General features: G+C 33.3%; 1 protein-coding gene and 3 pseudogenes across 3 annotated transcripts; 1 reads left to right on the top strand and 3 right to left on the bottom strand.

The window, feature by feature from the left end:
- Positions 1-550: 550 nt before the first annotated feature.
- Positions 551-2,119, top strand: LOC147948166 (FACT complex subunit SPT16 pseudogene; annotated as a pseudogene). Its single transcript, XR_015575441.1, has 2 exons — positions 551-614; positions 1,182-2,119. The product of XR_015575441.1 is annotated as an FACT complex subunit SPT16 pseudogene (transcript).
- Positions 2,120-14,525: 12,406 nt separating this feature from the next.
- LOC104747570 (putative F-box/LRR-repeat protein 23 pseudogene) lies at positions 14,526-15,436 on the bottom strand (annotated as a pseudogene).
- A 284-nt stretch (positions 15,437-15,720) lies between these two features.
- On the bottom strand, positions 15,721-17,009 carry LOC104747560 (putative F-box protein At4g05475 pseudogene; annotated as a pseudogene). Its single transcript, XR_015585325.1, has 2 exons — positions 16,678-17,009; positions 15,721-16,531 (listed from the first exon to the last, which is right to left on the bottom strand). The product of XR_015585325.1 is annotated as a putative F-box protein At4g05475 pseudogene (transcript).
- Positions 17,010-17,137: 128 nt separating this feature from the next.
- On the bottom strand, positions 17,138-18,673 carry LOC104747548 (putative F-box/LRR-repeat protein 9). Its single transcript, XM_010469203.3, has 3 exons — positions 18,390-18,673; positions 18,065-18,190; positions 17,138-17,745 (listed from the first exon to the last, which is right to left on the bottom strand). Exons 1-3 carry the CDS (start codon positions 18,668-18,670, stop codon positions 17,223-17,225), a joined length of 930 nt encoding a protein of 309 aa, XP_010467505.3. The 5' UTR covers positions 18,671-18,673; the 3' UTR covers positions 17,138-17,222.
- Positions 18,674-19,914: the final 1,241 nt, after the last annotated feature.

Raw genomic sequence — 19,914 nt, 5'->3', positions numbered from 1 at the left:
TCGTTTGTCTCCGTCGTTAACTTCTCTCACCGGAGTCCAGATCCATCACCGGTGGTTTGTTTGGGTCGTTGGCTTCTTCATCTGCAAGTTAGGTCGTCTGCTGTTGTTTCTGTTTCCCCGTCTGCAAGCGAGGTCGTTTGGTTCCTTGGGCGTTTCAGGCTAACCGCTTTCAACTTCTCCATTCCTAGTGTCGTCGTCTTCAATCAGGTGGGGAAGCGATTTGCGGATTCATAACACCTCATTTACACTTTTGTGCATCGGATAAGCGTTAGTTTAAAGTTAGACACTATTGATTGTTGGTTGCTAGGTGGTTAGAGTAGTAATACTTAAATGTTTCAATGCTTGTTACATGGTTATATGGTTACGTGAGATGCATGTAGATTATTAGTGTTTTAAGTCGTAAAGTTTGCTGCATGGTAATATGAGGACGTGAGATGCATGTGGCTTGTTAATGTTTTACGTCGTACTTTAGTCTTTGTGGTGAGAAAATTATTAGGAAATAATTAAAAACGGGATTGAGAATGTTGAACTGTTTTTCTTCTGCTGCAAGTTTCAGATTGTTGCTAGCTGCTCCAGCCTTCTTCCTTCCAGTCCTATTTCTAGCCATAATTAAGGTGAGGGCGTGATCTGTGGACTTTGAACACTAATCTATTTTGACCGTAATCGTGTTATGCTTGGTTTAGGGATAAGTTGTTTGATTGTTTGTATGATATAGGTTGATTAGTGATGATATGTCTACTAAGGACAGATATGTGTTACGTGAGTGTTTGATAATGATATGTGGATGTATGATCATTAGTGTCTGCATGAGGAAAAAAGATGTATGACCATTAGTGTCTGCATGAGTAAAGTGGATGTATGACCATTTGTGTCAACATGAGTAAGGGATGTATGGTCAATGGTGCCTGCATATGTTACGAGTTATTATATGATATTGTGTGGTGGCATGATTTAATGTTTTAAATATGAGTTGTGTTTAGTGAAATATATAGGTTATATGTTGTTGAGGAAGCATGTTTGATTGTTGGAGATATTAGGAGATTTATTGATAGCTTATTCTTAGACTTTGTGTATGCGCTTGCTGGTGTGCTTAGTTTTGTGTTGACGGTCCTGTGGACAGGCGGGATTACTCTCATTGAGTAAAACTTGTTTTACTCACCCCTCTTTTCTCTTTCCTTCAGGTCAGGAGAGAAATGTGATTAGCTACGCAAGTTGGTACTTTCTTTTGGTGTATTTTTGGGAGAGGGGTGTGACAGTCTGAGTGAGATTGAGATTGTGAATCTTGAGAGAGTTGGGTTTGGGCAGAAGAACTTTGACATGGCCATCATCTTCAAGGACTTCAAAAAAGATGTTCTCAGGGTTGACTCAGTTCCCACAAGTTCTCTGGAGGGGATAAAGGAGTGGCTCGACACTACAGATATAAAGTACTACGAGAGCAAACTGAATCTGAACTGGAAACAGATCCTGAAGACGATCACGGATGATCCGCAGAGCTTCATAGATGATGGAGGATGGGAGTTTTTGAATCTGGACGGAAGTGATTCAGAATCTGGGGGCTCTGAGGAGTCAGACGAAGGATATGAACCATCAGATGTGGAGGTTGAGTCTGAGTCAGAGGATGAGGCCTCGGAGAGTGAGTCATTGGTGGAGTCAGAGGATGAAGAAGAAGAGGACTCAGAGCAAGAGTCAGAGGAAGAGGAAGAGAAAGGTAAGACTTGGGGTGAACTGGAGAGAGAAGCTACTAGTGCAGACAGAGAGCATGGAGCTAAGTCTGATAGTGAGGAAGAGAGGAAGAGAAGGAAGATGAAAGCGTTTGGGAAATCGCGGCCTGGAACTAGCGGTGGAGGCGGCAGTAGGAGTATGAAGAACATGCCACCATCAAAACGCAACAAGCACAGGTGAAAAGGATCAGACATTTCGAATTCTGCTTATCATTGTTCTCATTAGGGAGATGAAACGATACCAGACTTTTATTCTCCCAGGTTTAAAAATTAGTGCTTCTTTTTTTGGTTGTTTCATGGCAAACAAAAACTAGCGTTTGGTTATGGTTTTTAAATCAGTCTTTTGTATTATAAACTGCTTTCTATCATTATTAATTTAATTCTATGCCCTAGAAAAATAATTGTTCTCATTAGAGATGAAACGAAACCAGAATGTTTAGTTAATCAGTCATCTGTATTATAAAAAATCGCTTTGGAACATTATTAATTCTACTTTTTCAAAAAAAAAATAAACATTATTAATTCTATGCCCTAGGAACATTGTGGCTGCATTCATCATCATCTCTCCCATGGAAGATGACCACATTACAATTGAATTTTTATCCCGTACCATGTCTAGAGACTAAACACAATTCACTACCTCGTTCACCTACCTACATGCTGATGACTGGGCCTGGGCAGAAAACCCAACGCCGGGACCGAACAAAAAAAAAACGGTTTGAGTAGGATATGGTTATAACCAAAATATTCTATTGAGTTTTATATTATCAAAATCCGTAGTTTGGGTTCAGATTCAGCTATTACCTGATACCCATATAGATATCTATCAAAGCCGAACATATAATTAAATATCCAAAATATTAATAATATATATTTAAGTTTGATATAATCTAATTACCGAAAATTATAATTCCAAGTCCAAATGTATCAATTAATATTTTGATATTGTATATGTTAAAGTTTAGAGAAATACAAATTAAAATTAACTAAAGATAAAGATAGGAATTACAAGAGGGGAAAATATGTGGTCTAGCAATTTTCTAATTTGTTTCAGTTACTCATTTATAGGAATATTTATAAACTACATTTTCTTTTCTTTTCTTCTATTTTTAGAAAAATTAATTATTTATATACAACAATTGATGATTGTGTCATAAGCATTCCATCAAAAGAAAGGAGAAGAAACACAAAGTACAACAAAATGGGTAAAAGTGTAAATGTTCTTGGTTTCATCACTTGTATGGTGGTTTTTTTTAACAACATATTATTAGATTAGCTCAAACGAACCAATAGGAAGAAACATTGTTTACATATATAACTTCATGTGAAACTGAACGAATACGTCGTGTCAGATTATCTGTTTTACCATTATGTGAGCGGAGAATTAAGGCTAAAAACAAGGAACTGAATTTCTCTTTATCAACTTGAATCTCCTTCAAATACAGCTTGAAAGCTGGCCACTCTGAGGGCGAAGACACCATCTTCACCAAATCGAAGCAGTCGGTAAAAAAGACGATATCCTGATTATCCGCTCCAATCATACACCGCATCGCCCAGACTAGGGTTTCGATCTCTGCATGAGACTGCGTCGGAGATTGGCTGCCCCAATAGTAGGAGCCTCCCCCACTTGAGAGATACAATATCATCCATGATCAGCATATTGATCTGTTGCTTTTCAAGATCCATCCACAAAGCAAAAATAACTCATAACATTACTATCAAACGCCAGACTTCTAATAGTTATATTCGTTGTGGTGTATTTTTCAGTTTAAATCAAATATTATATACACACTTAATAAAAATTATTTATACTTGATAAAAATACAAACACTTATACTTCTTTCAAATTCAACAACTATTTATGCAATAAAATATACTATAAATGTTTGCAAGTATAACGATATACGACAATATAATTCATCCATGTTATTTGAAACTTTTAATATGTTTACAAATTTATAATATTTTAAAATTTTATTAATTTTAAAATATCAGTTATAAGATTTTATTTTCTTAAAATTTTAAAATTTTAAAATTTACTATATATAGTAAAATAAACATTTAAAATAAAAATCTCGAATTAAATTGTATACAAACTTTAAAATTTGTATGCTTCTTAAGTTAGCTGATCTTATATCATAACTATGAATCTTATAAAATATTTTAGCCGATGTGAGTCGTTAAACACTTAATTTTTTGGATAAATAACACTCTAATACACTTTCTATACATTTAATATCACCGTGACATATTTCTTGACCATGAGATATTTTCTTGTAGTAAATTGACATATACACCCTTAACAAAAATCTAACCTACCTCTGTTTTACTTTCTCAACACTTTATTACACAATAGATCTTTAAAAAATATAATAACCATAAAGTAAAAAGAAGAAAGGGTACTGGATACCAGTTCATCTTCCACGATGTCGTAGTTCTCAAATGCCATCGTACCGCCATTCTTACACGCCCCCATAGCACCATTCTCACACGCCACCATATTGTCGTTCTCACACGCCGTCGTGACGCCATTCTCACACACCACGGTACCGCCGTCCGAAATCCGACGCTGCCTACTTTTTAGATCTCTCTCCTTCATTCTTTGTGTCTCTTATTTCTTTTCACACTCCAAAAACCAATATTTTACTTGGATAAAGATGAATCAAGGTGGACAAAGAAAAGAGAAGTTCAAAACATCGAAAGATTAAAAAAGAAAAAAAACATCGAAAAATATATGTTTTTGGGTTCAACGAGTCAGTGGTTAAATAGTTCTCTAATGTGACGGGTTCTCTTTTGGCAAAAAGATCTATGTTTATGGGTTGTGATTTGTAGAAATATGTGAGAATATGAATGTATTTGTTATTCATTTTGGATATAATCAGAATTCTATCACTAGGGTGATTGTGTTATATTTGTTTGGTTAAACTAGAGATCTATGCTTTGTGTACATTGGTATCCATAGATAAATAGCCACATGATCTCATCCATAATTATAACCACTGTTAGCCTTTGTTCATCAACTTTGAAGCTCTCGTTTGATTTAGAAAGTTGTATCTATGCTTGATGCTTGTTCTTTTAGATATAAAGTTTAGGTTTTGTCTTAGTTTTACAGCAAAAACTCTATAAAATTTCAGAATACTTTTTATTTTTATTTGTCTGCTTGATTCTTCTTAAAGTTACCTATTGGTTACAAAAAAACCACCATATGGACTGCACTTCTTGGACAGACAATTCTTTTTTTTTCCCAAAAATTGTGTTTAAGCGAATGATAAGATATCATACTTTAAGTGTTGCTAGATAGGATAATGTTATACCTCAATTTGCTACAAACTTGTTTCACACGGACAAATAATGTGGAAGCTATTTGTAATTTAAGTTTAAGCTAGAGGCATAAATGGTAAACAAAATATTACGTCATAAAGAGCCATCCATTTAGATATGTTTAGGGTTTAAGGTGTAAGTTCTAGGGTTTATGTGCAAGTTATAGTGTTAAGTGATTATTGTTTTAGAAATCCATGGGATAGGACCGGTTGTTCACATATTTTTAGAGTTTTTGATTTACTATTTTTTGCTTAGTTTCTAGGATTTACGGTTCATTTTGGCAGGAGTTTTGGAATCTATGTGGATAGGGTCACTTGGTCAGATATACACTCTCTACTAACACAAATACTCCGAAAATACCTTATACATAGATTGAAAGAATTTAAGATACACGTCCAACTGGAGCTCCATCACTCCCCTTATACTTGACACTTCCCAGCCATGTCTGCACACTTTTGCACTTCGGTATGTCTTCCAGGTGCTGATCCATAGCTTGTGGCGAGAGTGCAATCGACGCCGCCATGGAGAATATGCAGTCTGGCTGCTAAGCTTACAAAACTAATTGACAAAAATGTCCGAAACAGGTTTAGCACTATCATACAAACGGGTAGTCAAGCGTATGAAGGTGGATTAAGATATTGGTTCTCTACACGAGCTACTGCAAATGTTTAAGTTGTTTTGATTCTGCTCCAAAACCTCTACACCCTATGATGCACTTGTTGTAAAAACAGTCTTTTTTTTTGTGAAATATATTTTTACATTCATACAAAAAAGAAAGAATTTTATGCTTTAATTGTCTGACATATATATAAATTAGGAAGAATCTAATTAGCACCAAGATAGATACATAGACAAGAAACAACAATGGTGTAAAGGTGGTGGAGAAGCCACAAAGAGAGAGAGAAGAACTAGAAGAAACAAGCAACGAAGAGAGACAATAATGAGAAAAACAAGCAACAAAGAGAGAGAATAATGAGAAAGAGACAAAAAATATTTGGTATGGTTAGTTTTTTGTTGGTTTTAGTAAGCGTATAATTGTCATAAAATAAGAAACAGTAGAAATGATGGTAAGTGTGTAAAGTGAAAAAGTTTATTGAGTAAATCTCCCTAATTTTTTCATTAACTGAGTATTATATATCCATTGAAAAAAATCAAATCACAATATATGCCAAAAGAGTTATATTTTCATAATTTATGTATTATATAATGAATCCAAACAATTAAAAAAAAACAAGCTAAAACAAAAATGACAAGAGAATAATAGTTTCAAATCATAACAAAATATTTATATTATTAATTGTGATGGGATAATATATGGATAATTCTAATTTTAATTATATGTTAAAAAAATCTTTTCATTGTGTTTGGTTATATGAATAATAGAAAATTAATAAAAACTTTTGAATACATAGTTAAAAGTAATAGCTTTGAAAATAAAAATTTATTTCAAATTTGAATTCAATAATACTAGTATAGATTCATTAAACCAAGTTTGACCAGAACCTATTTGAGTAAGAAAGATATCTAACACATCAGATTATTCAGAAAACAAGTTTGACCAAATCTATTTTGAATTAGTATTTATAGGAGAGGAAAACTTATCCTGTAAGTTCTCTCAACCTCTCTCAATCTCAATCAATACTCTCAAATTAAAAATGATTTATATCAAAGTATTTTATTAGTTTATAGTCTTTTTCCCATTATTTTGTACATGAATTAGGGTTTGTTTTTTCTTTTTCTTTTTCTTTTTCGTAATCATATTTAAGTAGTTCATTGGATTGATGTGTTTTCCCATTGTTAAATTTGGTTGAATCTGAGAATTGGTTTCAAAATTTAGGGATCTCAGAAAATTTAATTCCCATTGTTAAATTTGGTTGAATCTGAGAATTGGTTTCAAAATTTAGGGATCTCAGAAAATTTAAAGATTTGTTAACTTCGATTATTTTGTATTTTTTCGCAATAATTTCTTTGGTTTTCTGAAACAAAAATTGCATATTAAATGTATAATCTAGCATGATTTATTGAATTGATCTGAAGCATCTTGCTATGACTCCCAAAATTGATAAATTTAAATATGAAATATTTTTTGAGTCTCATGGCTTTATTGTGATATATATATATATATATATATATATATATATATATATATATATATATGTGTGTGTGTGTATGTGTGTGTGTGTGTGTGTTTCTTTCCTTCTTTCAATTTGTTGATCGAAATGTATTGAGACATTATACTAGTGTCATGGCTGTAGGCTTTAGAAAACAATGTAACACAAACAAAAGAAATGTAAATAGGGTTATGAAATAATTAAAAGTGACTGGAAAATATTAGGTTTTAAGAAAATTTCGACAATTTTTTTTTCTACATCGTGTTAATGGATCCTTAAAACATCCATGAATTCTGAAACACATGAGTTTATATGAATTTCTAAGGTTTAAGAAAGACTTTGGAGTTTAATGTTTTTTCTTTAATTTTGATTCTCAGTCTAGAAGTCAGGATTCGAGAGAAAGTGGCTCAAGAAAGATTTGAAGATAGATATCAAAGACACAATGAAAAAGAGTTGAAACTATACAAGCGTGCAAGGATGTAGAAAATTTATAAGACCTGAATTTGATGTTCTTAATTTAATTTACAGATCTCAAAAGCTTGTGATCTTGAGTTCTTTAACTTAACTCGATTTTTTATTCAAAAAATATGGTAGGATTTTGGAATGAACTGCATTAAAGCTGGAGACACTTTTAAGAAACCGAGAGGCAGAGGAGAGAAAGCTCAAGATAATCTGCAACAACAAAGGTTTCAGGTAAAAAAACTAAAATTATGTCTAATTCTATTTCTTTGTGGATTATAAACAAAGTCTACAAGTAAAAAGAATAAAGTACGGCCTATTGATTTCTACTTTTGACTTCTCCTTTCGTTTTATGGTTTCGATTAACTTATTCTTAAGACATGCCACAAAATCACAACATAGATGCTCAATAAAATATATGCAATAACAGAGAAAGATAAGCATTGAAAATGGGAGAAGAGTACCTCGCTTGAGATTTGATGAGGTGTTGTTCAGTTGAGATATCAACATTTTGTTAATTTTATTTTCTTTCACATATCAATGACATAATAAAAGATTTTCATGTGAGTTATTATTGTTTTTTGTTGTTCTCTTCAGATGTGATCCACTGTTGCATTTGTCGAATAGAGTCAAGCCAAAAAATTGATGACAGCAATGGGATTTACTGATTTACTTCAGAAACATGATTACTAAATCAAAAAGTGAATCAATGAACCCCATTTCTATCATCAAATTTCTGGCTCGACTCCATTCATCAAATGCAATTGTGGGTTGCATCTAAAGAAAACAACAAATATAATAATAACACATGAGAATCTTTTCATGTAACTGATCTTTGAAAGAAAGATAAAATTTTAAAAATTTATTGATACTTCAACTAAACAAAACCTCATCAAGTCTCAAGCGAGCAACTCTTCTCTCCCTTTCAATGTTTCTCTTTCTCTGATCCTACAGATCATGTTGAGCATCTACGTTGTGATCCTCTGGCTTGTCCTGAGAATATGTAGATTGAAACTATAAAATCAAATGAGAAGTCACAGTAGAAACTAACATAGTTTATTATCTTCTATTCTTTTTGTAGACTTTGGTTCATCATCCGAAAAGAAATATAATTTGGTATTGTTCCAGTTTCTTACCTGAAACCTCTATTGTTGCAAATTCTCTTGAGCTTCTCTCCTTTTCCTCTCTGTGTTCTCTACCCTCGGTTTCTGAAAAATCTATTCAGCTTTGACGCAGTTCATTCAAATAACCTAACAGTTCACTACAAGAAAATAATTTTATTAAGACGAAATATTTAGTCACAATACAAAGTATTTAGTCACAATATAAACATTGTTACGAATTTGTGACGATTTTTGAATGGTTGCAATACAATGGTCACAAATTTTTATTTGTAACAAAAACGTCACAAGAGTTGCAACGAATATATTAGTAACCATTTTGTCATCAATAACTACGACACCAAAAAGTAACAAAACTATCTTAATTACGGACTAACAAAACGTCTTTAAATCGTCACAATTCGTGTTTAAAATAACGTTTTAATTATGTATCTTATTGTTACGAAACTATAGTATCAAATGGTCACAAATGATAATTAGAAATTTGTCGCAAAATTTTAACAAATACTCAAAAATCATGATATTTTGTGACTATCGTAATGTCCAATTTTATCATTAGAAGTTATTTTCAAATGGTGTTATTAATAAAAATTCATTGCATATGATAAAAATTATAACTAAAACATCAATCTCAAAACAATATTATTTTTTAAATTTATTATCATACAAATTTTTTATAATCATAAACATTAGATATACATTATAAGCTATCTTTATTCTTACAAAAAAAAAATCACAAATTCGTCCAGATGAACATATTCGATGATAACTTCCATGTTATAACTCCTATGGAAACGATTTCAGGCATTCTGGAAAGTTAAGACTCAGATCTTTCCAACGGTTGGTAGATCAGCTTCTGGTTCAATTTGTAGCAGTGGAAAACGATTTCACAAGATGACTGATGTTAATTCGCGGATCTGCGCAGAATAGGTTTGAGAAAACATGTATAACTTTTAATCTACAAAAGGGGTTACAAAATCTTTTGGGGAAAACTTACATCTATGGGTTGGGAAATTGCTCACCAAAATTCGTCCATAAAAGAGTATGTTTACCCCTTATTTTCCACCATCTCCTAGAACATGTAAGATCTGTCCTTAATCTCAATTGTGACTCCTTGTTCTCTTTCTCTCAAATGGTTCACTCTCTCTCTCTCGCTAGGTTATGGAGGCACGAAATTATAAAAAAAAAAACCTTAATCATCTCTTAGATAAGTCTGGTTAAATTAGGATTAGAGACTTGACTTAATGGACTTTGTATAAATGACATAACAATTTATACTATTTTATGACTAATGTTTACTCATTTTTATGTCACAAACTGTGACTTGCATATCTTTTATAAGTTCATAACTAATTTGCAACAACATATTGGTCACAATGTAGTCATAAGAGTGACGATTAATATTTTCGTAGCATATTCGTCACTAATTGTGACAAAATTTTGTTACTGAGTTTTTTCGTCATAATATAGTGACGAAAATACTATTAATTTGTTACAAATAAACTTAGTCATAATATCGTATTTAAAATGTCACAAATTTGTGACGGAAATTTTTTGTCTCAAAAATACATCTCAATAAACTTATTTTCTTGTAGTGGTTGTTTCTCTAGAAAAAGAATGAGTTTAATCAAAAGGCCTAATGATCATAAGTGACTGAGATGAGTAATTTAAATTAAGAACATCTAAGTCATGTCTTATTACTATTCTATACCATTGCATACTTGTATAATGCCAACTCCTTTTCATGGCCTCTTTGATATCTATCTTCAAATCTTTCTCTTGATTCACTCACTCTCCAGTCCTGACTTCTAGACTAAGAATGAAAATAGAAAAAGAGCATTAAATCATGCAAATAAATTGTCTGAGATATCCGCATCTCAATATCTCCATGTCTCTGTTGCAGAATCCCTTGCACGTCTGAGTCCAAAGTCTTCTTGCACCTGAGAAGTTCTAATAAAGTCATGTTTCAAAATCCATGCACCAAGGGGATATATAATAGAAATTTTTATTTTGTTGAAGTTTTCTTGAAACCTAATCTTCTCCAGTTACATTTGATCGTTTTCATAACCTATTTACTTTCCTTTTCGTTTTGTTATGTTGTTTAAAATAGTTAACTATGATGACATTACTTAAGTATTAGTCATTAAATAATAACCCAAATATATATTTCTTAAAATATAATATAAATAATCTTTCTGTATCAGCTGCCTACCTAAACAGAATGATTGTATATTTTCTTCGAAACCAAGCTCGTAGATGTTCATAAATTTTGATATCATCATCTACCATAATAACTTAACAATTTAAAATACTTTTACATGTCTAAATTTTAAATGTACTAGTAAACTTAGAGTTATTGTAACATATGATGCAAATATATTTATTTTAGTGCAATATAATCTAGACGATAGCATTTGTAATTCTTCTAATATATGTTTCTTTTTAGATGTTATGCAAAGATATTCAATGTTATTCTTATTTATAGTCTCTATATGATATTCATTTTTTCGGATATCTCTGAAACTTATCAAGTTTCTATAAGACTTAAGAGAATATAATTCATCAATTTTAAATTTTGTTCCCGTGGCATTGAGAAAGTGGCTATTCCATAGCCCATAATTCTTTGCATTACCACATATATTACTCACATTTTCGGCGAAATCTTTTATTTTGAGAGAGAAGAAGTATTTTTTATTTTTAAGTATTGAATGTATTGAAGCACTGCATGTTAGACATATATCTCCATCTTGATCTCAAAATTTGACATTCTCTCAAATTTTGAAGGATCGAAAATGGCTTATGCTTAAATTTGTAATGGACTGGGAGTCGCTATTGTTGATAACGTGTTTTGAAATTAGTATATAATATAATATTTGTATATGTATCTATATTATAGTATATAAGATAAGAGAAACAAAGAGGAAAATAGAAGACACGAGAGGATTGTGTATAATGGAGTTTATTATGCTTCTCTCTGACTCTCCTACGTACACAACTAGGCACTAACATCTTCCCATTTATAATGGAGTAAACAAAATATGACTTACACACTCATTAGCTTTAGTAAAGATAAATGAAAAGTTATAGTACCAAATGTCACAATAAAAAAATAAATGTAACATTATATGAACAAGTGTAATGACATGTGTTTTGTGATGGATTAATCACACTTTTGTTTCACAATAATATCAACATATATAGAAAATGTATATTTATGTTGAAAAACCTAAAGTAGTCATAAAATCACTAGATATTTTTGCATAGTTACAGCAAATGGAATTTATTTAAATAATCCACAATTATCTAGAAAGCTAAATATTTTTCTCCAAAACTACTATGCTTCCCAATTTTATCATTCTAAGAGTTAATAATTACAAGTTTACGGCTACTTTTACATGAAAATATGGATTTAGATTCGGATTGAGTATTTAGATTCGGATTTTTTTGTTTACGTTTGCCATCTACTGTAGGTTTATCTTTGTTGTGTATTGCTTGATTGACAACCGTACCTACCTACTGCTCTTAGGATAGCTATGCTTTCCGAAAGTTTGAAAAATTGCCTTAAGTAATCTAAATGACCAAAGCATCATAACCTGCGAAAATAGTTTTGAAGCCTGAGGAACACACTGAATTTTGATTGTTACGGATGTTTGTGACAAATATTAGATAGAAAATTAAGAGCATCTCCATTATAAAAGGAACTTCTAACTAATAAATATTATTCATTTTATTTCACAAAGAATGTCATTTTGACACATTTCACAAAAATTTAAAAAAATTTAAGTTATACATATTTACCCATATTTAATAAGTAATTAATGATTTAAATTCAAAAAAATTAGCATTTAAAAGCATATTGGAAATATATAATGACACTCTTTTGTAACACTGAAATGAAAATTTTCTTGAAAATGACTCTTTGTAAAACAGAGCTAGGAAGTAGTATTTTAATATAAGAGAAATAAAGAATTAATTATCGAAAGAAAAACAACTAAAATCCACTAAATATATGACATCGGAAGTTCTATGGGTATCTATATATATAAATATATATAGTCTATATATATGTATATATTTAAAAATACCTCCCATTTTTTACCAATAGAGATGGTTAAAGAAAACTCTAATTTTATTTTATAACCCCAAATAAAAATAATTAGAAAAAATTGCTTGGCTTCCCTGCCACCAATAATACAATATATATCCACAGTTCTTTTAGCCAACAAATCTATGTTAAGACCATGATTGGTAACGGCTGTTACTTTTGGCTGTAAAGACTTTGACTTTAAAATTTTAGCTGCAGAGAATTTGGCTGTAGATGTTTTGACTGTAGAAACTTTAACTGTTAAAATCTGATTGTTTATCAACAACTTTTAAAGAGCTGTTATTTTTATTATTATTATAAGTATTAATAATAAATATATATTATGTCATAAATTAATTTATTTAACATTTTAATGACAAAATAAATTTTATTAATGATAGATTAAAATTTTTACAAATATAAATCAATCAAATATGAAATATTGTTTGAAAACTAATTAAAAACAAACAACTATAAGAATAAGAAATAAATAATTGAAGTTGTAGACATCAATTTATTAACCTATTAAATTTTAAATAATGCAAAAAAAAAAAAAACTAGTGACGACTAGCCCACATAGCATTAGCAATCTCATCACGGACACCTTCCATGTATCAATGTATTGTTTGAATGTTATTATCTTATTAATGATGAATTTCATAAACACTATTATAGTATTATTAGTGATGATGATGAAAAAATAAAATTTATTATTGAAATGGGTCTTAAAAGAAAGAGAAAAAAATGAGAATAATTAATTTATAAAAATAAAATATGTAAAATATTTATATATACTTTTGAAAAGCTTTTAAATATAAAAATGTGAAAAAAAAGAATGCTTTAAAAATTGTTTTGTTTTAAAGCATGAATTTGACACTTTAAAAAAAAAGGAAAACAAGGAAGAGAAAAAAAAATAGTGACTTTCAAAACTTTAAAAAAATTAAAAGCCAAAAAAGCCTGATTGGCAAAAAAATTGACTGTCATGGCTTTAAAAAATTTTAAAGTCTTAAAAGTAGGCTACCAATCATGGCCTAAGTTTTTCTAGAGACAATTAGAAACATATTCACTTTCTAATACATATGTGACAAAACTCTAATGATGATTCAAACAACTTATCTTCTTCTGCTACTAACCCACTGCTTGTTTTCATTAACCATGACATAAGTATGATGATCTGCAACAAACACACACACAAGTACTTAACAATGTGAGAACTGAGAACATATTGCACATGTGACTTCAGAAAATACTCGAAAATATTCAGTGTACGAGTATTTTCATCTTCTTCTGCTACTAAGAACATTCATATATCTGCATCTAAGAGTAACTGAATGTCCAGAATAAAATTTAGCTTAACAGGTGATAAGCAAAAGAATATGGGATAGGAATTTTTGTAAGCTCAACATTTTTTGTACCAACAATTTTGTTTTGTCACGAGGATAGAAGCAGCAAACAGATTTCTTGTCACTCAAGTCAGCGCCAAATCTCTAAACAAGACTTCCATCGATAATAATGTCCTATATTAATAGATTTGTTTCGATTTGTAAGACTAACAGAAATCTATCATGGTTTTTAGAACTTGATTTGATTTTGTTATATTTTCCATCAGAAAGTTAGAAAACCTCTATATTGAAACAAAAGATCTGTAAAGAAAAGAGGACATGAACCAGTTACTAATATTGTCACTACAAAAAAAAAACAAAAAAGCTCATATAGCCGGGCCTTTCACAACTCTGATCCTCGTCGAACATCGCTTCTTAAGATCCTCGTCAAATTGAATGTTGAAACACATGCCTATATCAAGGTGTTCTAGGTGAGGACAACTGTCAAGAATGGCGTTCAAGCCGGTGTTGGTCAGCGAGTTCCCTAAAAGCTCAAGGTGTCTTAGTTTAGGCATGCTCTCTGCAATTGCCAATGCATTATTATCAAATCCGTTGATTAATATCCTTTTCCAAGTGCTGCCATTTAGCTTCAGTGTCTTCAGGTTTGGACAAGACTGGCCTGCAATTTTCAGAGACTCTCCTGTCAATGGGAGGTGTGTAACCTCGAGATATTCAAGCAATGGATGTTTCACAACTGCATCGACAAATCCATCGTTTTTTATTGTATAGCATTCTACAAGTCTCAGGCTTCTCAGATTACTTGAACTGCAAACAATAATTGTGAGTAAACAAAAAAAGGATTCAAAAACATTATCTAAGACACAGAAGAAGAACGATTAAGATCTATTTTTTCATGTCTACTAACCCTAGAATTAGAAATCAAATTTCTTTTGAAGAAAGTAAAAAAAAGACAGAACCTATGGGCGATGTAGTTGAGGAGCTTATCAGTACAGAAGTACTTAATGTCAATCTCAACCAAGCCGCCTTGGCTACGATCAACTGCATGACGACACATGATTCCGAGGTCGTCGCACTTGCAGTATATTATCTTGGGTATGAGGTTTCCCATGTCGATCTTCCGCCACATAGAAGGGTCTTTGCAGACGCGACGCCACGATCTGCACACTTTCTGAGCGTTTTCAAGTATGTCAATCACACCAAGCCGGATCAGGATGGATGACGTCAAGTCCGACGGAAGATCCGCCCAGCTTCTATATTCGCTGTCTTTCATTGCCAGAGACGGTCAAGTATGAGAAACCGATTAAAACGGGAAAACAAAGAAGAAGAACCCTAAGGATCAAATTGTGAAATCCCTAATGAGAGAGTGAAACAGTAGTATAGTTTCAAGACTTGAAATACAGAGTTATATATTTTACAAAATCAGTTCGGATCATTAAGTATATATATTAAGCCCACTAAAGTGATCTCTTCAGGCCTATAATTTTACTCACATCTGTTAACGAACGTGGTAATTTTACTGGCATTTATTATATGTTGAGCTAAAGATATAGATAGGCACAATATCAACAAATATGGAGAATCAAGAATTCTGACTTCTTTAACTTTGTGACTTGCATTGCAAGACAACACATGTCAAATCTGTTCTTCTCAAAAAAACTTTATAAAGGCAAAGAGGGGCACACAAGTAAACTGAAACTACAGAGTAAATACCCCAAGAAATTTTTAAAAAGAGGATATGAACGAGTTCATAACCAGTCGCCACAGATATTGTCATTGCATCCTTAAATGATCGGACCGCATATCCTTATATAGTCACAATGATCGTTAACTTCACCCCTAGAAGTAGTAGGGGCTGCCATCACTATCATAATAGAAAAGGCTGTCTACTTCAAATAAATCAGCATCAGTATCAGAAATGACATCAAATGGATAATCGGCGGTTGAGTCGTCGGGGCGTTTCAAATCTCTGATCCTCTCAGAACATCGCTTCTCGAGATCCCCGAAAAAGTTAATGGTGAAGCAGCGGCGTATATCAAGATGTTCCAAGTGAAGACAGTTGTCAAGAATAGCGTTCAAGCCTGAGTCGGTTAGTCTGTTCTCAAAAAGCTCTAGGTGGCGTAGTTTGGGCATGGTTTCAGCAATTGCTAGAGCCTCATCATCTAAACTCATGTGCCGGCTGAAACAAGGGCTGTTTAGCTTCAATGTCGTCAGGAGTGGGCAAGACTGGCCTATTCTTTTCAAATCAAATTCTAGAAAGCCATGTAAAATCTCGAGGTCTTCAAGGAATGGGAGTTTCGTGAATGCATTGACAAATCCCTCGGCTGTTTGTAGATGACTCATTTCAAGCCTAAGGCATCTCAGATTACTTGATCTGCAAATGAAAAATTCTGATAGAATTATCAAAATCTCATAGAGCACTGCTTAACCAAAACCACAGATTCAACCAATAATGACTTCTAACTTGACACAGAAGCAAGTCCACTTAATTAAATTTATAAGCATTGTTAAATTTTTGACCTAATCCTCACAATAGAGATAAAAAGAAACTTTTCGACGATGTAGGAGAAGAGAGCATCGTTGCCGAAGTGTTCCATGTTGATTTCGACCAAACAGCCTTCGCTGAGATCGACGGCGTGACGACACATCCTATCGTAGTCGAAGATACTGTTGTTTCTCATGTCGATTTTGCGAAACATCCATGGGTCTTTACAGACACGTCGCCACGATCTGCATACTAGCTGAGCGTTCTTCAGAATCTCAACCGTGCTAAGACGGAGTAAAATTGAAAATGTTAACTCCGGTGGAAGGTCCGCCCAGTTCACGGACGGCGGCGAAGAGGACGAAGCCATTTTGGGAAAATTAATGGAGTGAAGAAGATTGTTTTACGTTTCGGCTCAAATTTACGATATAGTCCTCGTCGCACTAACAGGCTCAGTAATCAAATAACATATTGGGCCTAGGCCCATTATTAAAGTCATTTGTTTTCAAAAGTTTTCACAAAAAACAACCGAAGAGACTGATATCATTGTTTGACCAGCTAAACAGACTTCATGACATGCGTATCAGAAAGTCAAATCGAGTACACTGGTATCATATGGGTAATCAGCTGTTGAGTCGTTGGGGCGTCTCACAACTTTGACCTTCTCCAAACAACGCTTCTCGAGATCCCCTACAAGGTTGATGTTGAAACACTGGCGTAAATCGAGATGTTCCAAGTGAGGACAGCCGTCGAGAATGGCGTTCAAGCCGATGTCTGTCAGTCTGTGCCCAAAGAGCTGGAGATGTCGCAGTTCATGCATTCTTTTAACAATGTCTCTGATCTGATAATCAGTATCAAGCATTGTTTTAGCAATGTTTACGGCATTAGGCTCAGAGCGAGCGAGCAGCCTGTAGCCATGACAGTTTAGCTTCAATGTCTTCAAATGCGGGCGAGCATAGCCTATAGCTTCCAAATTTAGTCCTTTGATTTTGCAGTATGAAAGCTCGAGTTCTTCAAGCAATGGAAGTTTCATGACCGCTGAGAAAAGTCCCATGCCTGTTATTTGATCGCACTTAACAAGTCCTAGGCGTCTCAAATTACTTGATCTGCAAGTATTAACAAAAACATTGATCTTAGAGATAGAAGTATATAACATCAATATACAAAAATAAGTATATTGATATAAACCAATATATGTGGGCTTTAACCAGTTATAAGGAGAGAGGCGATGCAAGAACTCAATGTTGATGTCAAAATGAGTTAAGCCATAAATTTTCCGATAATGCTCAAACTACCGAGAATTAGATCCAACCCTAGAAATTAGCAAATCCTTTCTGTAATCAAATCAATCTCACTATGTACGTACAACTTCATAAATTTCAATAAAAAAATATGCATGCGAGTTTTAGGAGAAGAGAGATCAACCTATCAGCAATGTAGGTGAGGAGAGAATCAGTGCCAAAACGTTCAATGATTATCTCTACCAAGCCACCTTGGCTAAGATCAACGGCGTGACACATCATACGTCCAAGGCGTTCCAGTTTAATTGATCTAAAAATAAAAATAGTTGCATGTTAAGTTGAAAACATGGTCTAAGACATACAAGGACAACAATTTTAATTTAGCCCTAGAATCGGCACAACCTTGAATGGGTATAAAACAACGCAACTTCTCAAAAACAAAAGTCAAAAGGCGTTTCAGATTCTCAAAAACAAAAGTCAAAGTTATATAGAGAGAGACAGAACATAACCTATTGGCGATGAAGGTGCGGAGAACATCGACGCTGAGGTCTTCAGTATTCATCTCGATATCGTACTCAATGAATTTAAGGTTTCTCGGGATTCGCATGTCAATTTTACGCCACATTGAAGGGTCTTTGCAGATGCGCCACCACGGGGTGCACACTTTCTGAGCGTTTTCCAGTATCTCAGTGGCGCCAAGATAGTGCAGGATCAATGACGTCAGTCCTTCCGGAAGCTCCACCCAGTTTATGGGTTTGTCGTCGTCGTCCCTTGTATGCGAAGAGGCCATTTTCTGAGTATCTAAAACGTCGTCAAGTGATCAGTTTAAATACTAGTTCCAGACCTTTCGGCTCCTTCGCAAATCTACAATTAAAGTCCTCATAGTATTATTAAACGCTCAGGCTCAATAATCGAAAAAGATATTTGGCCTGGCCCATAAATAAAGTCAAATCGTTTTCAAAAGCGTCACAAAAACCGAAGAGACGGATCATGTATTGTCAAGAGACCAGCTAAACAGACTTCACACGCGCGTATAAGAAAATAAAATTGAGTACACTGGTATGATCAAATGGTATCTTAATTGACAACTCGGATTCGTTTGGATTAGTAAACAACTAAACATCTACCAAAAAAATCTATTATGTTCATAGAACCAAGCTTGGTTCCGTTTATCTTTGCCTCTTTGGTTAACATTGGTTAACTAAGCATGGTTTAATATTGCAGATTAAGAATCGGTATTTAAGCTAATGGTTTAAGCTTTGTAACAAACTATATTTGAGGCTAATAAAGATGTGTTATTTCTCCGATTTGCTCTCTCGCTCTCGTTCTCAATATTCCGGTACACCGGACTTTTAATAATAGAATATTGCAAACAAGTGGGCTTAAAACAAAACAACTTCTCAAAAACAAAAGTCAATTATGATAGACCTTCATAGGAAACGTAATACCTCTCCCCGTTCACCATTAGTGTCCCTTTTAATTGCCGCTTTAAGTCTACTTCCACACACACACGAGCAAACCTTGCTCGTTCCACTCTCAAAGATGTCAAGTCCACCTTGATCGGTTTACCTAACCCTCCTGCGATCCCCATCAAAATAGTCTTATGATAGAAGTTCACCGGCAGATTTGCGATCCTGACCCACACTGGCCTAGTTCTAATCTCGTCTCTTACGGGATCAAAGTCCGGTGACCACGTTTTAACCATTAGAATACTACCAAATACACGCCATGGACCACCTGTACACTGCCCTCAAGTAATCCTCCTCCACATCAAACCGCACCACGAAGAACTGTCTCGGTAGATCCAACACCGACATCCCACCCCTCGGTTTCCACAACTCCTTGAGCCTTCGATTCATCGCTTCCACTGAGATGTGACGACCCATAACTTTCACGATCATACACTGCCGGAATAACCCGTACATAACTATAAGCCTAATGTTCTAATTATATGAATCGTGCATAGGACCATAATTTTGTGTTTCTTTTGGCAGCACGCATTATTTACATGGTTAACGTTCAATGTTAAATTAT

The sequence above is a fragment of the Camelina sativa genome, chromosome 2 (assembly GCF_030686135.1).
Source record: "Camelina sativa cultivar CO46 ecotype springtype chromosome 2, ASM3068613v1".
In the NCBI taxonomy this organism is placed as follows: Eukaryota; Viridiplantae; Streptophyta; class Magnoliopsida; order Brassicales; family Brassicaceae; genus Camelina; species Camelina sativa.
This window is presented reverse-complemented; position numbering and strand designations above follow the sequence as displayed.

Excerpts from the sequence above, each read along its gene's own strand:
- LOC104747548 (XM_010469203.3), bottom strand. The coding sequence starts at position 18,670 with ATGGCCTCTTCGCATACAAGGGACGACGACGACAAACCCATAAACTGG. Across the intron at positions 18,191-18,389 it reads CGCACCTTCATCGCCAATAG|ATCAATTAAACTGGAACGCC; the intron begins GTTATGTTCTGT and ends TTTTATTTTTAG. Across the intron at positions 17,746-18,064 it reads CTCACCTACATTGCTGATAG|ATCAAGTAATTTGAGACGCC; the intron begins GTTGATCTCTCT and ends TAATACTTGCAG.